This window comes from Pagrus major, chromosome 13, assembly GCF_040436345.1.
Source record: "Pagrus major chromosome 13, Pma_NU_1.0".
Lineage (NCBI taxonomy): Eukaryota > Metazoa > Chordata > Actinopteri > Spariformes > Sparidae > Pagrus > Pagrus major.
The window spans coordinates 24,155,257-24,172,949 of record NC_133227.1 but is presented as its reverse complement, the minus strand read 5'-3'; the positions used below and the strand labels follow the sequence as shown (position 1 = coordinate 24,172,949).

Genomic DNA, 17,693 nt, shown 5'->3' with positions numbered 1-17,693 from the left:
AGAGAGTTTGAGAAGGAAGAAAATGCCACTTAGCATTAAAGGAATCTAAAAGGATTAACAAAGGATTTAACAGATCATTTTGTGCCATCTGATTCTAAATGTTCATATGATTTGTGAGGGCGTAACTACTTTTCTACTGGACCAACATTTCATGCATTATTACCAGGATTTAGGATACACACTGTACATAATTTTGTGCTGGGGGTCAGTTCAAGGGAATCAGCACAATGATATTGCCACGCTAAAAGGAGACAGTTGTGCAGTTTCCCAAATTATCATAGAACACTCAACTAGATGCAGTAGTGAGAACTCGAGTGAGAGCACCACTTGAAAAAACACATAGGTGGCCTTTGTCAGAGGAGTTTTAAAAACAAACAAAACCAAATGCAGCAAGAGATTTCCAGGATTAACAGCTACAAATGCAATGCCCAAAACAATACTGCAAGCTGACAAAGTTAGAGACACGAACTAGTGGAGCAGTTGCAGATATTTTACTCTGGAAATGGTGGAGACCAAAACCAGAGCTAAAAGAAGACTTCACATTGGACATACATTCATTAGATGGACAGAAACATTGCTCCAAATTAAGTGTAAATACTTATGTGGATGTGGAAGTAGGTTGAACTTTATATTTCTCTCTTTTCTGTGCTTATGCTCTGATTAGGATTACGCACAAAAAACACTTGTTTAGAATTAGAAAAATATCCTGGTTTGGCTAAAAACACCTGTTTTGGTTGCCACGCTCAGGGACGGAAGAAAATAGCCGGTTTTGATCGCCACAAACGCGGCTGAAAATGTCTGCAGGTCTCCTTTAAAAAAATACCTGGTTTTGTCGCCACAGAAACGGATGAAAATTGTAATTATGAGATGAGATGGTGGAGACCAAAACCGGAGCAAAAAGAAGAGTTGAACATTGGACTAACATTCATAGGCAGATAGAAAGTTGACTCCAAATTTATTGTAAATGTTGTTTAAATGTATGCGCTGTAAGTAGAAGTAGACAGTTATTTGCTAACATGTCAGCCATAACAACTTGTGGGATATGAGTACTTGTGTATCTAAGTTTGTTGCAAAGTGTGCAGTTTAAAATGTCTGTGCAAATACAACGGTAATTAAAAGTATCAAAATGATCAAGTAGAATTTTTTGGTCAATGTTTAATTTGCAAATCCTCTTTTCTGAAATATCTTTTAGTGCTTTCCCTTTGGCATAACTATGCACACAGTTCTGTAATGCCCTTGACTGCCTCTTCTGAATTCATTTTATATTCATGTTCTGGATTTGGATCTGGATTTTTCACCATAATTAGCTGCATCTTTCTCAGATATTATGGCTCATCTAAAACTGTTGCTTGTTTGCAGTGGAGTCACAAAGCAGACTTGAGGCGTAAGCACAAACACATAGTCTACATGCACTCGTGACTCCTTGGCCCCCTGTGTGGTGAGTGTCAGGCCCTCCTTCACTCTCACCACCCCCTCCTTAGTCATGTTCGCCGCCTTCCTAACATACCCTCTATATTCTATACAAGGGCAAACTCGCAGTAGGCCCTCATGCGTATGCTAAACCGAGCTTGGTATTTATCTGCGGTTGTCCCGAGCCACTGTGAGACGACTCCCACAAGCTGGCTGTCAAGGGCAAGGTGTTCTTCTTTGACGTGGGGCTCCTTGATCTCTTGTGATCCCTCCCAGGCATCTTCGCTGCTGCTGCACTGCTTCATTATGACACGGACTCCAACCAGACAGCCTCCAAACAACATTGGCCTCTTCAAAATATCACATCTGCCATCTCTGTCTGAATCCACAGTGGTGGATTATGTTTGTGAGTGTGAGATAGAGAGCAGCAAGGAAGAAGTGCTTTGAAACTGGCTGCAGTTACATACACAGAGGCTATTGGTCATCTTACTGTCACACTATATGTCCACCCAAAGTACTTCTGATGCTTTTTGTGAGTCATTTTGTGGAGCTTAGTTGATTTCAAATCAGTCCATGAGATTCAGGAGATGGATGTGTTGCACTGCTTTTCACTTTACTTCCCCTGTCTTCGTGGCTCCAGATGCTGGAAAACATTTTGTTCTACAGTGTTGTATATTCAAAGGGATGTGGGAGTGATTTAGTATGTCAACTCCACAAAGCTCGGAGACTTGCAAATACAGATTGAAAAAGGAAAGGCCTTAATATAAGTGCAGTGGAGTAAATAAATTGAAGATCTCCAGCTCCACAAGCAACCAACTGAACAAGTGCAAAAGACAGAAAACAGTCCCATTACAACAGAGTGTGATCCAGTACAGAACAGTAGAAGAGAAAGCGTGATTTAAAGCCAAAGACTGTGATCAGGTACAGTTTGCCCACAGTTTAAACCATAAAAATATGTCTCTCTTTGAAAATCAAAAGACATGTTTTAAATACATTTAACTGCAATACTGCCCATCTCTGCTTCCTATGATAAATAAGCTGATATGTGTAAAGTCAGTCGAATGCACCTTCAAAGTCTGTCATGAACACCCCCCACATACTGTCATGAATAGTAGGATGAGAACGTCGGGTCACCATGTTCACCTCTCACTAAACAACAGCAGTTTACTTCTGTGACAAGAAAAACATATGATGCTTTAGTACGGACTGTTGTTTTCACTGTTGTTAGCAACTGCTGAATGCACAGATGGTGATGTTTCCATGGCACAATGACCTGTTTAATATGTGGATACTGTTGTGCTCCATTCAAAGTCAGAAGATGTAAACACCCAGCTGGTGGGTTGCGGCCCAAACTGCCATATGCTTTTGGGGGAGATCATTTTTCTTAAATAATTGCAGAAACAATTCAAATTTTGCATTGCTTCGCTTATTAATCAGACAATATTACTATCAGGTGATATGTGTGAAATAACACATTCCCATAATTATGATCAGATAGAAGCTTATATGCCCACCCTGGAACCTACAAAAGCCAATGAGTAATCTTATAGACAAAAGATACACTCTGTTCACTCCCCCTCTCCTAAGCCACTTACATGCCAGTGTCATGTAGCTAATGAGAGGTCAAATCAGGCAATATATCATTTTTATCAGTCTTCTCAAGTCTAAATTTGGAAATTATGCAAGTTAAAGAGCTGTTTTTCCACATAAGTACTTGCTTTTGACTATATTATATGCATAAAGTTAGTTTAATTAAGAAAATAATGAACTTAAAATGTTAAACTTGGACTATGTCAAGCTATATGATGTGGACCCATTGTGTTCTCCAGCTAAAAGGGGCAATTACAGTTCATCTGCAGACATATTTTTGCATCGAAAAAATCAGGCGAGAAAAAAATGTGTAAATAATTCAGTGTGTTCAAACTCACGCCGTTAGATCAATGTGAGAAACAATTACAGAGCTTAGGACTGTTTGGGGGAGAAAAATCTGACTGTCACCTTTCAAACGAGCCCACAACCATGCCTGTTCTCCAAATGGTTCAACAACAGCTTTGAAATTACTTTGGGCTAGACTGGAATGGGATAATTTTATATACATTTTCAAGAATGGTAAGCTTTTAAGTCCTTATTCGTGAGAACACAGACTTCTGACATCATTCACTATGGCAAAGTATCTTTTTCTGCAGACACACCCTCATGGTTACTTGAATAAAAAGGCTAAGAGGGTGCACTCGAGCACTCACACACAAACACTGCCCTTGTACTCCTGTGGAGGAGTTGCAGCCTCTGTAGCAGTGGGTGATCTGTCCACTGAAGGCTAGCAAGGTTCAGGGTAAAAGGCTTCATGCGAAAAGCAGCTTAATGAGGCAGCTTGGAGGGGGAAAAATATGAGGAACAGGATTGGAGTTAGCAAGGCGACCGAAATTTGACCTGATTATAATTTTAATGAATAAAAAAATTGAGGAAAGCAAGACCGCCCCGCTGAAGATGGACTAACGTTTCCTTTTGTTACACAATCATAATGAATGTTGAAGCATGAGTAGGCAGCAGTGTCTCACCGTGTATCCTTGGCAATCACAAACGCTGTGCTCTGCACGCAAGCCAAGAGAAAAATACCACATATTGGCCTTAAAGTCACGTCATCACTCATATCAAAGCATGAAACCATGTCTTCTGGCTATTTCTGAGGCAAAATTGATCCGTTTTTGCATTTGAACAGGACCTTTAGCAAGAATAAACTGTTAAATCATCTTCACACATGAAGAGGGTAGAGCATGTTAATGTCAAGTAGGAACAGCAGGAAGGAGTCCAACTGGAACAGGCTGGCACAGATAGTAAAGTCATTCAACTCGCTCTTGTCTTTGAGTATTTCAAGCAGCTCTTCATGTTGTGCATTTGTTGGATTTACAGCTCAGAATCCTCAAAGAAATAGAGCCATGATACATCATCGTCTTATCTTGTTAGGTTTGCCAAGTGGTTTTCCTATTTAGACATCCAGCAGACGTGGAACAATATGGCCGTTGCTTTGAAGTCGTGTTTCTGGCAAGTCCAATATTTACACTCAATTTTGCTGCGGTTTGGTCTTCACCGACTCCTGAGAAAAATATCTAGCTCTTTGGCTGCAAGAATTTGACTTTTCTTAAACAGTTAGTTGTTTATTTCAACGATGTGCTGATGGATGCTGGGCAGATAGTGAGCACTTGGCTTGTCTGAGCTTTTTTTGCTGAGTGCTGTTATCTTAAACCAAAAAGGATAAAAACCAATGTAGTACAGAGTTGGTTAATAAATGTCAGTCATTTGGTGAAAGGTCCAATCTTGATCGTTGAGTCCCAACTTGTCAAATACTGACACTGTGGGTTTCAGGTCATCAAATATTGATGCTTTGGATTGTTAGGTGAGGCTAGCCACCAACCCAAAGCATAAGTATTTGATGAGTTGGGAATGAGACTCAACAATCAATTATGTTACAAATGGGGCCTTTAATGTTAAAGGTATACTGTGTAGGATTTAGGGGGATTTAGATGCAGAAATGAAATATAATATTCACAATTATCATTTCATTTCTTTATATTCAACTGAAACTAGGAATTGGTTTCTTACGAGGAGTCCACCATGTTGCATCGTCATGTTGTATCACCATTTTTCTACAGTAGCCCAGAATGGACAAACCTAAAATTGGCTCCAGTGAGGGCCGTTCATGTTTTTTCGCATTTTTAACGCTCACTGTAGGTTCTCCATATACTGCTATTTTTAACCCTTTCTCCCGCTGGGTTCCCGATTGATTATTTCTCCAGTTAATATCCTGATTACATAATTATACCATCAAATTCGTGGTGTACTTGTTGACTTTTTTTTTTGATTTTGTATGCATTTTTTAAAATTCTATTTTACTGTGAGTTATGAAATTAAGACTTATTAAGAATAATTTACTTTCACATCCTTGTATTAATCTATTAATCTGTGGTGTAGAGTTAAATGCAGTTGAAGGCTTTGAGGTTGGGCCATTTGCCGATACCCCAGAAAATCTCTACATACATTGGCTGATATGTTGGAACGGGACAGCATAAATATAGTTGAATGGAGTTTTGATGTGAAAGATAACTACTCACAAGAGTAGAAAATGAAAATGCTTCCACAACTGCGCCCCCCTTGACAGACAATCAAAGGAAATCACCAGGTGTATGTGTCGAGACCAAGCTTATTAAGTTATATTTTGCTGGAGAGGTTATTTGAAAGAAAATTTCTAATCAAGCAAAGCATAGTAAAAGTTTGTAAAAAAAAGATGAGATTGAATGAGATTAGATCCCCTCGGGCAAAGTCGACAGTTGCAGCAAATAATAATTGGATGCATCGAAAACAAATAGGATATGAATAAAAATATGTAAATAATAAATGGGAATTATTTAAATATACACTGGGGAATAACAGCGTTATACTTGAGAAATGTTTAAGTGAAAAAGTTGTTCAAAGAGCAGAGGTGTCTTCGATAGACGGCAAACTTATTAAATCAAACGAAAATGTGATTGAAAACATCTCAGAGGGACTTTTGGTGGATTCTGAAACTACAACAATACAAAATATAAATAAAATACTAAAAGGAACATGACAGCAGGCAATTCTTCCATAGTGATCAGATGTGCCAGAGAGAAAAAAAGCCCCCATGAGCCCTAATAAATGCTGATACAATGCTAAACGCTCCAATACTCCGGGTACTTACAACACTATGGCGATTTGGAAGCCTGGACCTCACCTAGAGTGGAGAGGAGGTTGGTTATAAGAATGTAATTATCCTCGCCCCACCCCATCTCACCCTCTCTGACACCCAATAATAAAACTTTGATGTGCTCCTCTCAAAAAGTAGCGGCAGCCACTAATCACAATTGATTGCAGCCACTTAGGCGAGGCGCACTCATCATCTCTTGCTCTCTCTGGATGGGAGTCATCCTCGGCTGGAGCTGCAGAAGAAAAAAACTATTCAAATGAAATGCAGAGAAAGAATTAAGATAAATCAAGAGAGGGATAAGAAAAAAGCAAGATGAATTAAAATCATGCCGTCAGTAAAGGTGAAAAGGGGGAGAAAGAGCCATTAGAGGATGTATTGGTATAAATTTTCACCGCAAGACCCATCCACTCTCACTTTACCTTCACTGTCAGCTTCATTTTAATGGTGAGATCATGGCTTGGGACTCATAACCGGCCCTGTTCTATTGTCTTTCCATTTGAATGTAGCTTTTTTTATGATAACTTCAAGATATGAATACTGTGTATCCAGCCCAATCGCCAGAATAGATATTGGACAAGTATACCTCTGCAAATTGACATGTAAAGTTAAAACATAACGTTTCTTTGTGGTGCAATTTGATGTTTGTTTAGGTTAAATTCTCTCGTGTCACAACGTTTATGCTCTGGTTAGGTTTAGGCACAAAAATCATGTGGTTAGGGTTAGGAAAAAAACATATTTTGGCTTAGAATACCTGTTTTGGTCAACACAATCACTGATGGAGATGGTCTGACTACTGTGAAAAATAACCGGTTTGCGTTGCCACAAAAAATGGCTGAAAATATCCAGAGGTGCCCTTAAAAATAACCAGTGGTGTGACTAGTACTGCGGTCGGTGGTCTGGCAGCCTTGTTGGCTTGTAATAATACCACCACCATCCTCTTCACCTCCTGGTGTGAAAGGTGCACAATAAGCATATTATGTGAACATGATATGCCCATGTTTGATCCAAATGTCAACCTTAGACGTACCTTTGGTTTTCAGAAATGGTCGACTGGGCTGCGTCACAGCTCAAGGTGACCGCGTCTTGTCATAAACGAGGAAGTAAGGGAGGAAATTGTTGACGGGAGATCAGACAAACATCTTTGCCATTACATGTATAGGTTGTAGTTAATGATCCATATTAGTTCTTCAGAAAGTCTTCCCAAATGCTAAACACTGCAAAAGAAAAGCAAAAACTCCCCAGAAACAAGTCACGAGTCCTCAGGGCCATCTGTCGTTTTGTCAAACACTTAAAAACGACCTCTGTTTACTTCCTTTTTTACTAAAAAGTGACCTCTTTTGGTTGTGCCAATTAGTTCTGAGACATCATGATTCCCAGCTCCTCCTGTCGACATGTTGAAGTGTCCTTGAGTAAGACACTACAACTCAAATTGTCCCTCAGTGAGCAGGTCAGTGCTGCATGGCTGCCGTGTGTGAGTGTTTGTGTGGGTGAGTGAGAGGCTTTAGAAAGCACTCGGTCCAGCTCAGGTTGAAAAGTGCCTTTTATCTGGTAATATGAGAAGGGACATGATTCCTGGACTACAGGGCCTAATGCAAACATTATGGGTTAGGCTCAGATAATACAATAATGTGATACTTACATGCCTTACGTACATTGGCTGAGTTATTGGTCACTGTAAACAGTTTCCCCTCCATACCAGCTGAAATGCTAAACGTTGTTGTGTGTCTACACTGTAAAACATCTGAGGCAAAGTCCACAGGCCTCAAAGTAAATAAGCAAATATGATGCTTCAGCAGCTTGAGTTAACCAAATCACCAGGGAGTTCTTTGTCCTGTCAGTCACACTTAAAATAATGTAACAGTCATAAAGCTGTGGACACACATACGCAAAATCAGTATTTACCTCCCATTTACTTCCATTCTTTACGAGTGAAGGGGCAAAAAAGACATTTGCATCCAGTGGCAAATCCACATCTTGGCTTTTCATGGAGATCGACTTTGGTGAATGGCCACAACCAATAACAAAGACGTGTGTGTGCTCGACCCCTCAAACGTTATTATAAACATTAATGCATGGAGTTCTCCCAGCATACAGAACAATATGGTTCATTAAACCTGCCATTCTGTTTATCAGCAGTAATCAGCAGGACCAGTGAAACTGCACTCACTACCTTGAAAAGAGAGAGGAAAACTCCACACAAAGTCTCCTTGGCTGCACTTCAGCACAGCTCTGTACTGTCTTATCACTGCTTTTAAATTAGCTTCGTCAACATCAGCTGTAAAAACTTGACTGATCAGATCATTTACAGCCTTTCAGATTTTGGACAGATTTCTCTTCGAAAGACTTGACTATCAATTACCTTTGTCAGACATCTGTGATGTCCTTCTCATGCTATCTGATATGATAGAACAAGAGAAAGAGAACAGGGCGAAAAGAGCACGAAGCTAAAGGTCACTTTCTTTTTTTTGTCCACAAAAAGCAGTGAAATATGTATTCTAGTGTGCTCTGATGCACCAATAAAAGAACTGTCTGCAGTGTTGTCCGGTTCACCTTCTCTTTGCCCGGACTGCCATTTTTATTTTCCCTGAAATAAACCACTGCGTTCAACCCTGCTGTGTGGACCAGGCTGTTGTTCCATCATCTGTCCTTGTATCTCTAAGCCTACAATATTATTGTCCCAAACCTTAAGCTCGAGAAACTGTGTCCTTGCCACTGTGCCTCAGCGCCTCTTTTCAATGTGTATTAGAAAGTATTTATTATTCAGCTCATGCTCATACCACAATGCCTTATTTAGAAGAGATGCATAAGAGGATTATGAGATCTCTGAGAAACGCTTTTGAGAAATGGATTATATCTGATTGGCAAGGATTTTGTCAAATTGTTGACACGCCAAATATTTCACTCAAATATTGGTGGATGTTCTGTTACTGGTCCCCAGTACAAAGTGTCAGTTGTTTGTTTGTTAGTTCTGTCCTGTTTGTTTGAAAGAGCAAGATATTTCACAAATTTGGCAACAAATTTCCACCAAAGTTAAAGGAAGGTTATGCCGTTGGAAAAGGAACAAGTGATTAATTCTTTGTGGAATTCAATTGCCAATCGAGGATTCATTCGACAGTTTGCGTTATTGTCTGATTAAATATTTGTATTCTGGCTCCAGAGCTCTGAAAACAACTAACATCTCCGATTTGGTCAGCAAGTTTGCTGTTGTGATGACTGACAGATGTTTTCATCGGCTGATAGAAACAATCGAACGGTCAGAGCTTTGTAGCCAGGATTGTGGAATGTCCATCATTGTCTCACAAGCCTGATACCAAACTAAAACCATTAAAAACTGGGACAGAAAATGTCAACAAGTGTCGATAAGATCAACCAATCTTTACAGTTCATTCAAGTCGACTTAAAGAAATTCTAAGTCAGCATGTTTCTCTATTTAGAAAACAAATGACTGACGGTGCAACTCAAGACAAACAAGGGGCAGCAGATGAGCAGAGTTACTGCTAACTGCTGCTTACTATAGCTGCAGTTAGCTAGTGCAGTGCAGCTAGCAGTTTGGATGGGAGCTTGGGGACCATGGGCAGTGCTAGTGCTACTAAACCTTTGATTGATCCAACTTAAATTCTTATACATTGCACCTTTAAGATAATTTTTCCCTTTGTTTAAATCAAAATGTGAATAGCTAAGTGAAGCACTTTTGTCCCAAAATCTTCCCCCAACTGCTGACTTACCGTAGCAACTAGAAAGATATTTACAAACCAGGCAAACTGAAATCGATAGAACAAACTGACATTGTTGAAACAGAAAAGCATCTTTATTGGAGGTACAGAGACAAACAAACACTACCCGAGGTAAAACTAGAGTCAAAAGGTGATTGACAAGCTGCAGCCTTGATGGAAAAGTTGTAGTTTTCAAACCTTTTCCTGGATTAAACGTTATGGTTACAATCCATTTCTTCTATAAAGTTTTGCTGGCTTGCGTGGCTCTCCCTCTGGACTCACCAGACCTCAACCTCAACAGGGATACCAATATATCCACTATCTACACTGACCTGAGATGCTTACACTGCTGCTGCTACCTTTTTAAAACATTGGATGACATTTACCAACTATTATACATCTCCATATGTTTCCATTGTAACAGTATTCAACCCCCCAGAGCAGCTCTGCCTCTGTAAACAGGTTGTACACTTTCCTCCGTGACTCTGTGTACCGCAGCATCAGTATGTTCGAATCTGGAACATTTAATTCAATTAAATCATTAGGATTAGTGTCTGACCTCTCATTTTAATGAGGGCTAACAAGGCTTTTGAATGAGCTACACTAATTAGAGGCATATTATTCATGTGCCACAATAAGGGCTCCATTGTGCTTAGATAAAAGAAACTAATAGCTGCACTAATGGAAACCAACCATTTATGTTTTGTTGGGCAAATGTGAGGAGCCTGTGTAGGGAAGAAATGAGCGTTTGCATGAAAAATAATCCTCTCGTATGCTGCTTTTTTCAGATTGCTTCGTTCCAACTTTTTCTGGTGTGTTTGTACTTCTTAGGTATTTCTTTTTTAGTTTTGAGTTGTGAGCAGACCTCTCTGGCAGGATAATCAAAGACGGAGTGAAGTGGGAAGGTGGCAGAAGCACTTTATGTCATGTACAGAGCACCCAGCAGTATGATGAAAGTATTTTTTTTCTACTTGGCCAAACAAAGCATAAATGTAATTGGAGATTGAATTTCATATGCAGATTTTTTTCTTCTCTGTTCTTAATGTGGTAACGAACAGCTTAATCTCCAGTCACCCTTATTTTTTCACTTAAGATGTGTCTGATGTTCTTGTTTAATGATGCACAAAATCAATTGTGGTGATTAGTATTCCTGCTTGTCGCTCGTGTGTTCGCTCTCTCTCTCTCTTTTCCCCTCTATTTCAATCACTCCACGTTTATCTCCTGACATAGAAGGCAAATACTGTACGGCCATACAGCAGCAGCATTTTCCGTCAGTTCATCATCCGTAAACTCATTACACCCTGGTAGCTTTTCAATCTCGTCATGTCTGTTTTGGGTTGTTCACTGTCAGAAGTTTCCATGTTTTATGCTTTAAGCTTAAAGAAAAAAAGCAGCGCTGCAGGATGAGTACACAGATCTATAGTAAGAGAGTGCAGAGTGCAAAGAGCCTGGAGTTGCTGTCAATCAGAGCAGAATTTATCAGCATATCAAAGGGGGATGGAGACGGGTAGGCTTTCATCTTAACCACATGCTGTCATTCTACATTACAGCTGATAGAGTGTGCTTAGGTAGGTGGGCAAACAAGGTAAGGCAAGATGAGAGTGGGTACAGATGAGGAGGAGACAGGATTTGTGGATTTGTCGTCAGTTCCTCTGTAGGGCAACTAAAGGACAGCCAACGACCTCTGTTAATATGTTATTAGCATGTTCTTTATGTGTGCACCACACAGATCTGAGGGGAAGGGAGTTATCAAAGTGTAAATTGCGTCTTGTGCTTTGATTTTCTCTCCTTTTCTTTTCAGTGCTGCATAAGGTGTTACATCACCTCACTCTGTGATTGGTTGTTGACTAATTAGATTGAGGTATTTTTTTTTTTCTGTCTGGAAAGTTCTTTGAAGCACACTTGGAGTTGTGATGCACCTCAGGCCAAACAAGAATAGCAGCATCTTTGTACTTGAAGGAAACCTATTATACACTTTGTTCTTTCCCTCAGTGTTTTATATAGGTTCTTGTAAATGTAAAAGATAGAAAAAGGTTCATGATTTCACTTAAGAAGCTCCTCTTTCCCACAAAAAACATAGCTCCTGAAACGCCTCGTCATTAGTCCCACCTTTAATTTGTGACATCACCATGTCCAACATTTGCATAATTTATGCCTAGCAGCTAGTTTGGCAAATTAATTAATTCAGCGTAGCTGCTCTGTTGTTGTTAGCAGTTTTGGCTCAGACATGTACAAGCTGACCAATCAGAGCAGACTTGATATTCGGGAGGTGGGGCGTTCAAGAGACAGGAGCTAAAACAGAGCGTTTCAGATAGAGGGGGAATACAGTGCTGTAGCATTGGGCAGTTTAAGAAAACTGATGTGTTTTTTTAGCATTAAAGCATGTAAACCTATTCTAGAAGTAATCAAATAGAAATTATGAAGCTGTCTTCTTTAAAACCTATAGAAATCTATGAATTATTTATTTTTACACAACCACGTCTATACCCAAAGCAAGCAGGACTGCTACTCAATAGGATTTGACACCAGATATTGGTATATATTGTCCACTAAGTTGAAAGATTATATACAGAAAAGGCTCCAAATCCTGCACGGTTCAAATGTGTCAGTCTACTTAAGGAGTCACTATGAATTCCAAGTTAAAAGTAATTCTTGTTTGGATTTATTGCTGTATTTGACTTCCCATTGTTATTCTACTATGCATATGATTGTTATAATTGTTTATGAACTCCTGTCTAAACATGCCATATTAATTATAAAACTATTGTTTGTTTTCCTCCTTCAGCACTGAAAGACGCTCGATTTCAGCTTGTGAACTTCTCAGAGAATGAGCTGCGGGTGTCGCTGTCTAATGTCTCGCTGTCAGACGAGGGTCGATATGTTTGTCAGCTCTACACGGACCCCCCACAGGAAGCCTACGCTGACATCACCGTGCTAAGTACAACAGCAAACACACACACATACACACACACACAGAACAGAGCCCCACAAACACTCAGTGTTATTAGTGGCAGCCTGTTAATCAACATTTAGACTGAATACAGTATGCATTCACATGTGGAACAACAGGGTTGAGAGCTCATCATGAATACTGCAAGAGACTGTGACAGCAGCAAAAGTGAAGTTTGAAACAGGAAAATCATGTAGCATATGCTCATTCATTCTTGTTAGTAAGTGGAGCTAATATACAGTATTCAGGTTGCAAGTATGGGAGGCCAAATAGGTCATAATTCACGCTTAAAGACACATTCATGAGACTAAGCATACAGACTAATGTAAACACAAGTTTTTACTTGTGTGAATGGGGTTTAAGTAGTGTGCATTAGAGCTGGTTGATATCTACACAACATTCGTATCAAGATATTAACATGAATTTTTATCCAATCTTGATATGGCATCAATGTGTGTGAAGTCACATAAGATAATCAAAATGGTGCTCAGTTTAATTAAGCAAACTGAGTTTCACAAAATGATCGCATCGTCTTGATACGCTCACTGAAAGAGGATATAGGATAATATGTAATTACAGCTCAGTAGTTTTGTAAGTATGCATTTCTTGTTTGTGTGTTTGAATTATGTCCTACATGACCCCCTCAGAGCAAGTGCCAATCAGGTTACATTGTTTTTACAGGAAAACTCAGCTCAGAGTGCACCATTAGATGATGAAAGCTGTTTTTTTTGTCAGCCACATTCTGAATGAATTTAAGGTCAGCTGTCATCAACTTTGCTTTGCAGGAAAAGGTTGTTGAAGCGAAGCGTCACCCTGATTTAGCTTGAATATGTCCCCTTCATATCTTCATGAAAGATTCAAACCCAAAGCCTGAGGAGGCAATTACAAAATACAGTAATTTTGTTCTTTATGTTCTTTTAAATCTCACTATTAGTTAGGAAGAAATGCCTCAAGAAATGATCAGACTACTGAATGTATGGCAAGATCCAGAATGTTTAACATATTACTGGAACATCAGCCAATAGCTATTCATTCATCCTATTGAATTTCTTTTTTTTAGCAGCCATAGAGTCTACGTATATTGGGCTGTTTTGCATATTCTGTAAGAGGTACACAATTTTAAACTACGGAGGGCAAAGACATTTGAAAGTTGAAGGGGCTATATGTAAAAATTTACGTTGAATACATTAAAAAAGGGGGGAAAATTGTTAACAGGATGTGAGTAAATAGCAATTTTGACATTATGATGTCTATGTAATGTGTTCCAGGGTATGCTAACCAGCTAGCTCCGACCCATCCTGGTCCAAAGTACCTGTGCTGGTGGTGGAAACACTAAAACTCCCCTGGTCCCAGACCCCCAGTTCAAACTGCTAGCAGCACGACTAACTGAGCTAACTAGCCAGTACTTATGCAGTTACCCTGGTGATATGCTCCACCCTGTTTGTTTTGAATATGAATTTGACAGGTGGCCTATCCTTACATACTGCACCTTTCATTTATAGATGAGAAATTGTGTAGCTGTTTGTAATCAAACAAAATAACACATTTCTTACACATTATTTTATCAATGACTTATCAAATGAAAGCATATGTTGCTGTATATTATATTTATAATAATAATGTGATACTTTTTTGAGTTTGTTTGTTCATTTGGGTTTCTTTTCGTTCATTTATGAAGTAAAGTTGCATCATAGCCATTGTACTGCCGTGGATTATAAGGATTATTCTTGAAATATTGGCATATTATGCTAATTCCAAACGTAGGTGTGCTGCACTTAAAAACCCTCTCTTCTACGTCAACTCTATAGTCTTCTCTTCATGTAGTGCTAAGGGTGTAAAGTACCATATTTCACGAGTGTTTACAGAGTTTTGTTTTTGTTTGTCCTGTCATAGTTCCTCCTGGTAACCCCATCATTGAGGCCCGGGATGAGGTGCTGAGTGAGGGCAACGAGACAGAGATGACCTGCACTGCCATGAGCAGTAAGCCTGCCGCCACCATCAGATGGATGAAGGGAGATAAAGAGCTTCCAGGTAGGTCGGCTCCACACACAAAGAGAAAATCACAATCATCAGTCAAGACGATTCCTTTCTCACCATAATAAGGCACTTATGTAGTGCACAGAGGATCGGAGTTCACTCGTCTGTCTGTATTTTCGATTGGTTATCTGTACAAAGAATATCTCTGTGTGACACAAACACACTGTGATCCACAAACCAGAGAAAAAGGGGGCCAGCATGTGTCACCTCTAAGAGGGAAGAAAACTCCTCCTGCAGGCACCCACTGTTCCTCTCGCATATTCCACATAAAACCAAACAAAAGAAAAAAAAAACATGTACACGATGCTGTTGAATATCCTGACTGTTGATCCTGCCCACAAACTCTTTTCTGTATGCTCACTTTAATCCAATTTTCTCCTTATAAGTCACCATGAACCCAAAATATTGTTCACCTGTCTACTCCCCCCTTATGGATGGTGTTAAGGAAATAAATCAGCTGCTTATTGAAGGTGGAGAATTCAGAGCTCCAAGCCTAAAATAATACTTTGCTTAGACATTGATGAGATTAAACATCTGGAGAAAAAAACATGGTAAAAAAAGAGAAACAACCCATCTATGACCTCTCTTCCTGTATGCCTGCGTCGTGCTTGGCTTCACAGTAAAACACCTGTCATGCACCGCCTACAGTACTGGAGCCTGGAGCTAGCTGCACTCTATGGCCTCAGGACTATGACCAATATTTTTTTTTTTAGAAAATCACCTTCTGTGAGGTTTTTATTGATCTTGTTTCCCTTATATTGCTCCCCTCATTTGGGGACTACACTGTTGGAATGATGCCAGTCAATAGGCAATTTGGTCATTCCTAGAAGGGGGGATGGGCCCAAAAATTAGTGACCTCAGGGTGGATGGAGAGGGATGACCAAATCATTTTGCCAAAAATGTGTTTCTTTACTCGTCTACTGGTGTCAATTGACGTCAAAGTGGATTCTAACAGCTCGTTTATGCTCCCTTCACATACGAAAATAAATATATCTGTTTTAACTGGTATAACAGTCCACACATTTCCATGTGTGCTTCACGTTTGCATAAAGGTTAAGCAGTGCAACCACTAGAGGGCACTGCTCAGAGTGAAAATGGTCTGCCACCGTGCAAATCACACTTAAATCCTGTTCAGTCTCAGTCGCTCTGTAGTAAGTGTTTGTCTCTCTGCCCGGGGGAATTAACATCATACATTGCATAACCTCTCTTTTAAAACTTCTGCCATTATTAAGATTTATTCCTTTTGTCCTGTGGTTGAAATGCGGACAAAATGAGCATAAATGAGCCTTAACCTGGAAGCATCTAGCTTACCTTGACTTAAAATACATCATCTTAACCAAAACAAGACTAAAATGTTTTCAAAGTCTGTGACAACTAATCTGTTGCTGACTAAAACAAGACTAAAATGAAGTTTTCGTTGACTAAAAAACACAAAAAAAATAAAAAGAAAGAAGTTCTCTAGAATGACTTGAATCAACACAGACTTTTATTCTCAGGACAATGACTACATTTAATATATCACTATTGTTGAGGCCAGGTGGACTGCACTGTTTGCCGATCGAATAATGGATGAAATCAGTAAAAGTGGTTGGATATGTCTAAGTCATTTACAAACCACACAGGGCCCCGCTGGTGGGCATCAGAGGACACTGGAGCCTTGAAGCCTTTGCTGAGCATCTGTTTTCATAGTCCAGTCTACCTAATCAGTGGTGTTTATCCACAGAGGGAAAAATCTGAAAACCTGCTGCAGGTGAAGGCAATTTTGGTATGCACCAAATGACATAGGCTACTTGTCATTTCATCCACGGTTTACTGAACAAACCAACAGAAAAAGTGTTGTTTTAGGCCCAAAAGGTCATCATGAATTATTTGTAGACTTGCTACTGAATGAAAATACATCTGTGAGAAAGATCCTTTATTTCACTACTTTGTCAATCGTGTTGCTATCGCCATTTTTTTCCAAAATGCACCTGTACTTCACGTGTAATTACTACATGCATGCACATATGCATCTTTGTAGTCCCTGTGCCATGTTTATAAATGAACCAGTTTTTAGGTCCAGTTTCTTTCTTCCTCAGCTGGCTCACCATATTGAGTGCTTGCATCAATACTGTTGCTTTTTAAATGGACCTCTGCTGTGACTTTGAATAGTTTCCATTAAAGCAATGTGGATGTGCAGTGGTGGCCAGGGCCTGTTGGCACCATGACAACTTTCATGCCTTCATCAAATGTAGAGGAGCTTCAGAAGTCTGAGCACAGCTCGGGGTGAACAGGCCTCCTGCCAGGCAGCTCCACCTCAGAGCCAAGACAGCAAGCTTTGTAAAGACTTTGAAACAAAGGTCCTAATCAGAAGCTGTGATGAAGGCCCTGAGCAGCCCCACCTCTGCACTGCATCACGTTACGGCCTTAGTGGTCAGCTCAAAGTTCTGATGTGAAGAGGTCGGGGAGTGGCCTGCAACGAGTTGTTAACATCACGTAACATTGCTGTTTCGCAGTGTTGTATTTGTGCTGACCAGTATTGGCAAGCTCCTGCAGTCAGTGATTTCATTCTACTAACTGTTGTAGACAAATGCCAGGTAGCAAAGTGCATGTATCTGAAGTGAAAACTGTCTTATTTTAAACTTTTACAACTGAATATATACTCATATACTTTGGACACAAGGATTTGCCACAGCTTGTAATAACGGTTCCTAATATTTGGACCCAGGACCATCATATACATAATTTACCCATCTGACATTTTTCTCATGCATATGTGCCAGCCTGTTCTCACTGCCAACACGTCAGATAGTACAGTGCGGCATCCAAATTTAAAGCTGTAGGTACCCTTCTAGAGCAGCAGCAGTATAAAGAGCAGGAG

General features: G+C 39.8%; 1 protein-coding gene across 1 annotated transcript in view; it reads left to right on the top strand.

The window, feature by feature from the left end:
• Positions 1 to 17,693, top strand: part of cadm1a (cell adhesion molecule 1a) — a 399,976-nt gene that overhangs the window by 301,899 nt on the left and 80,384 nt on the right. Inside the window, exons 4-5 of the mRNA XM_073480005.1 lie at positions 12,632 to 12,784; positions 14,690 to 14,827. Coding sequence (XP_073336106.1) covers positions 12,632 to 12,784; positions 14,690 to 14,827 — 291 coding nt within the window. The remainder of the gene's footprint in view (positions 1 to 12,631; positions 12,785 to 14,689; positions 14,828 to 17,693) is intronic.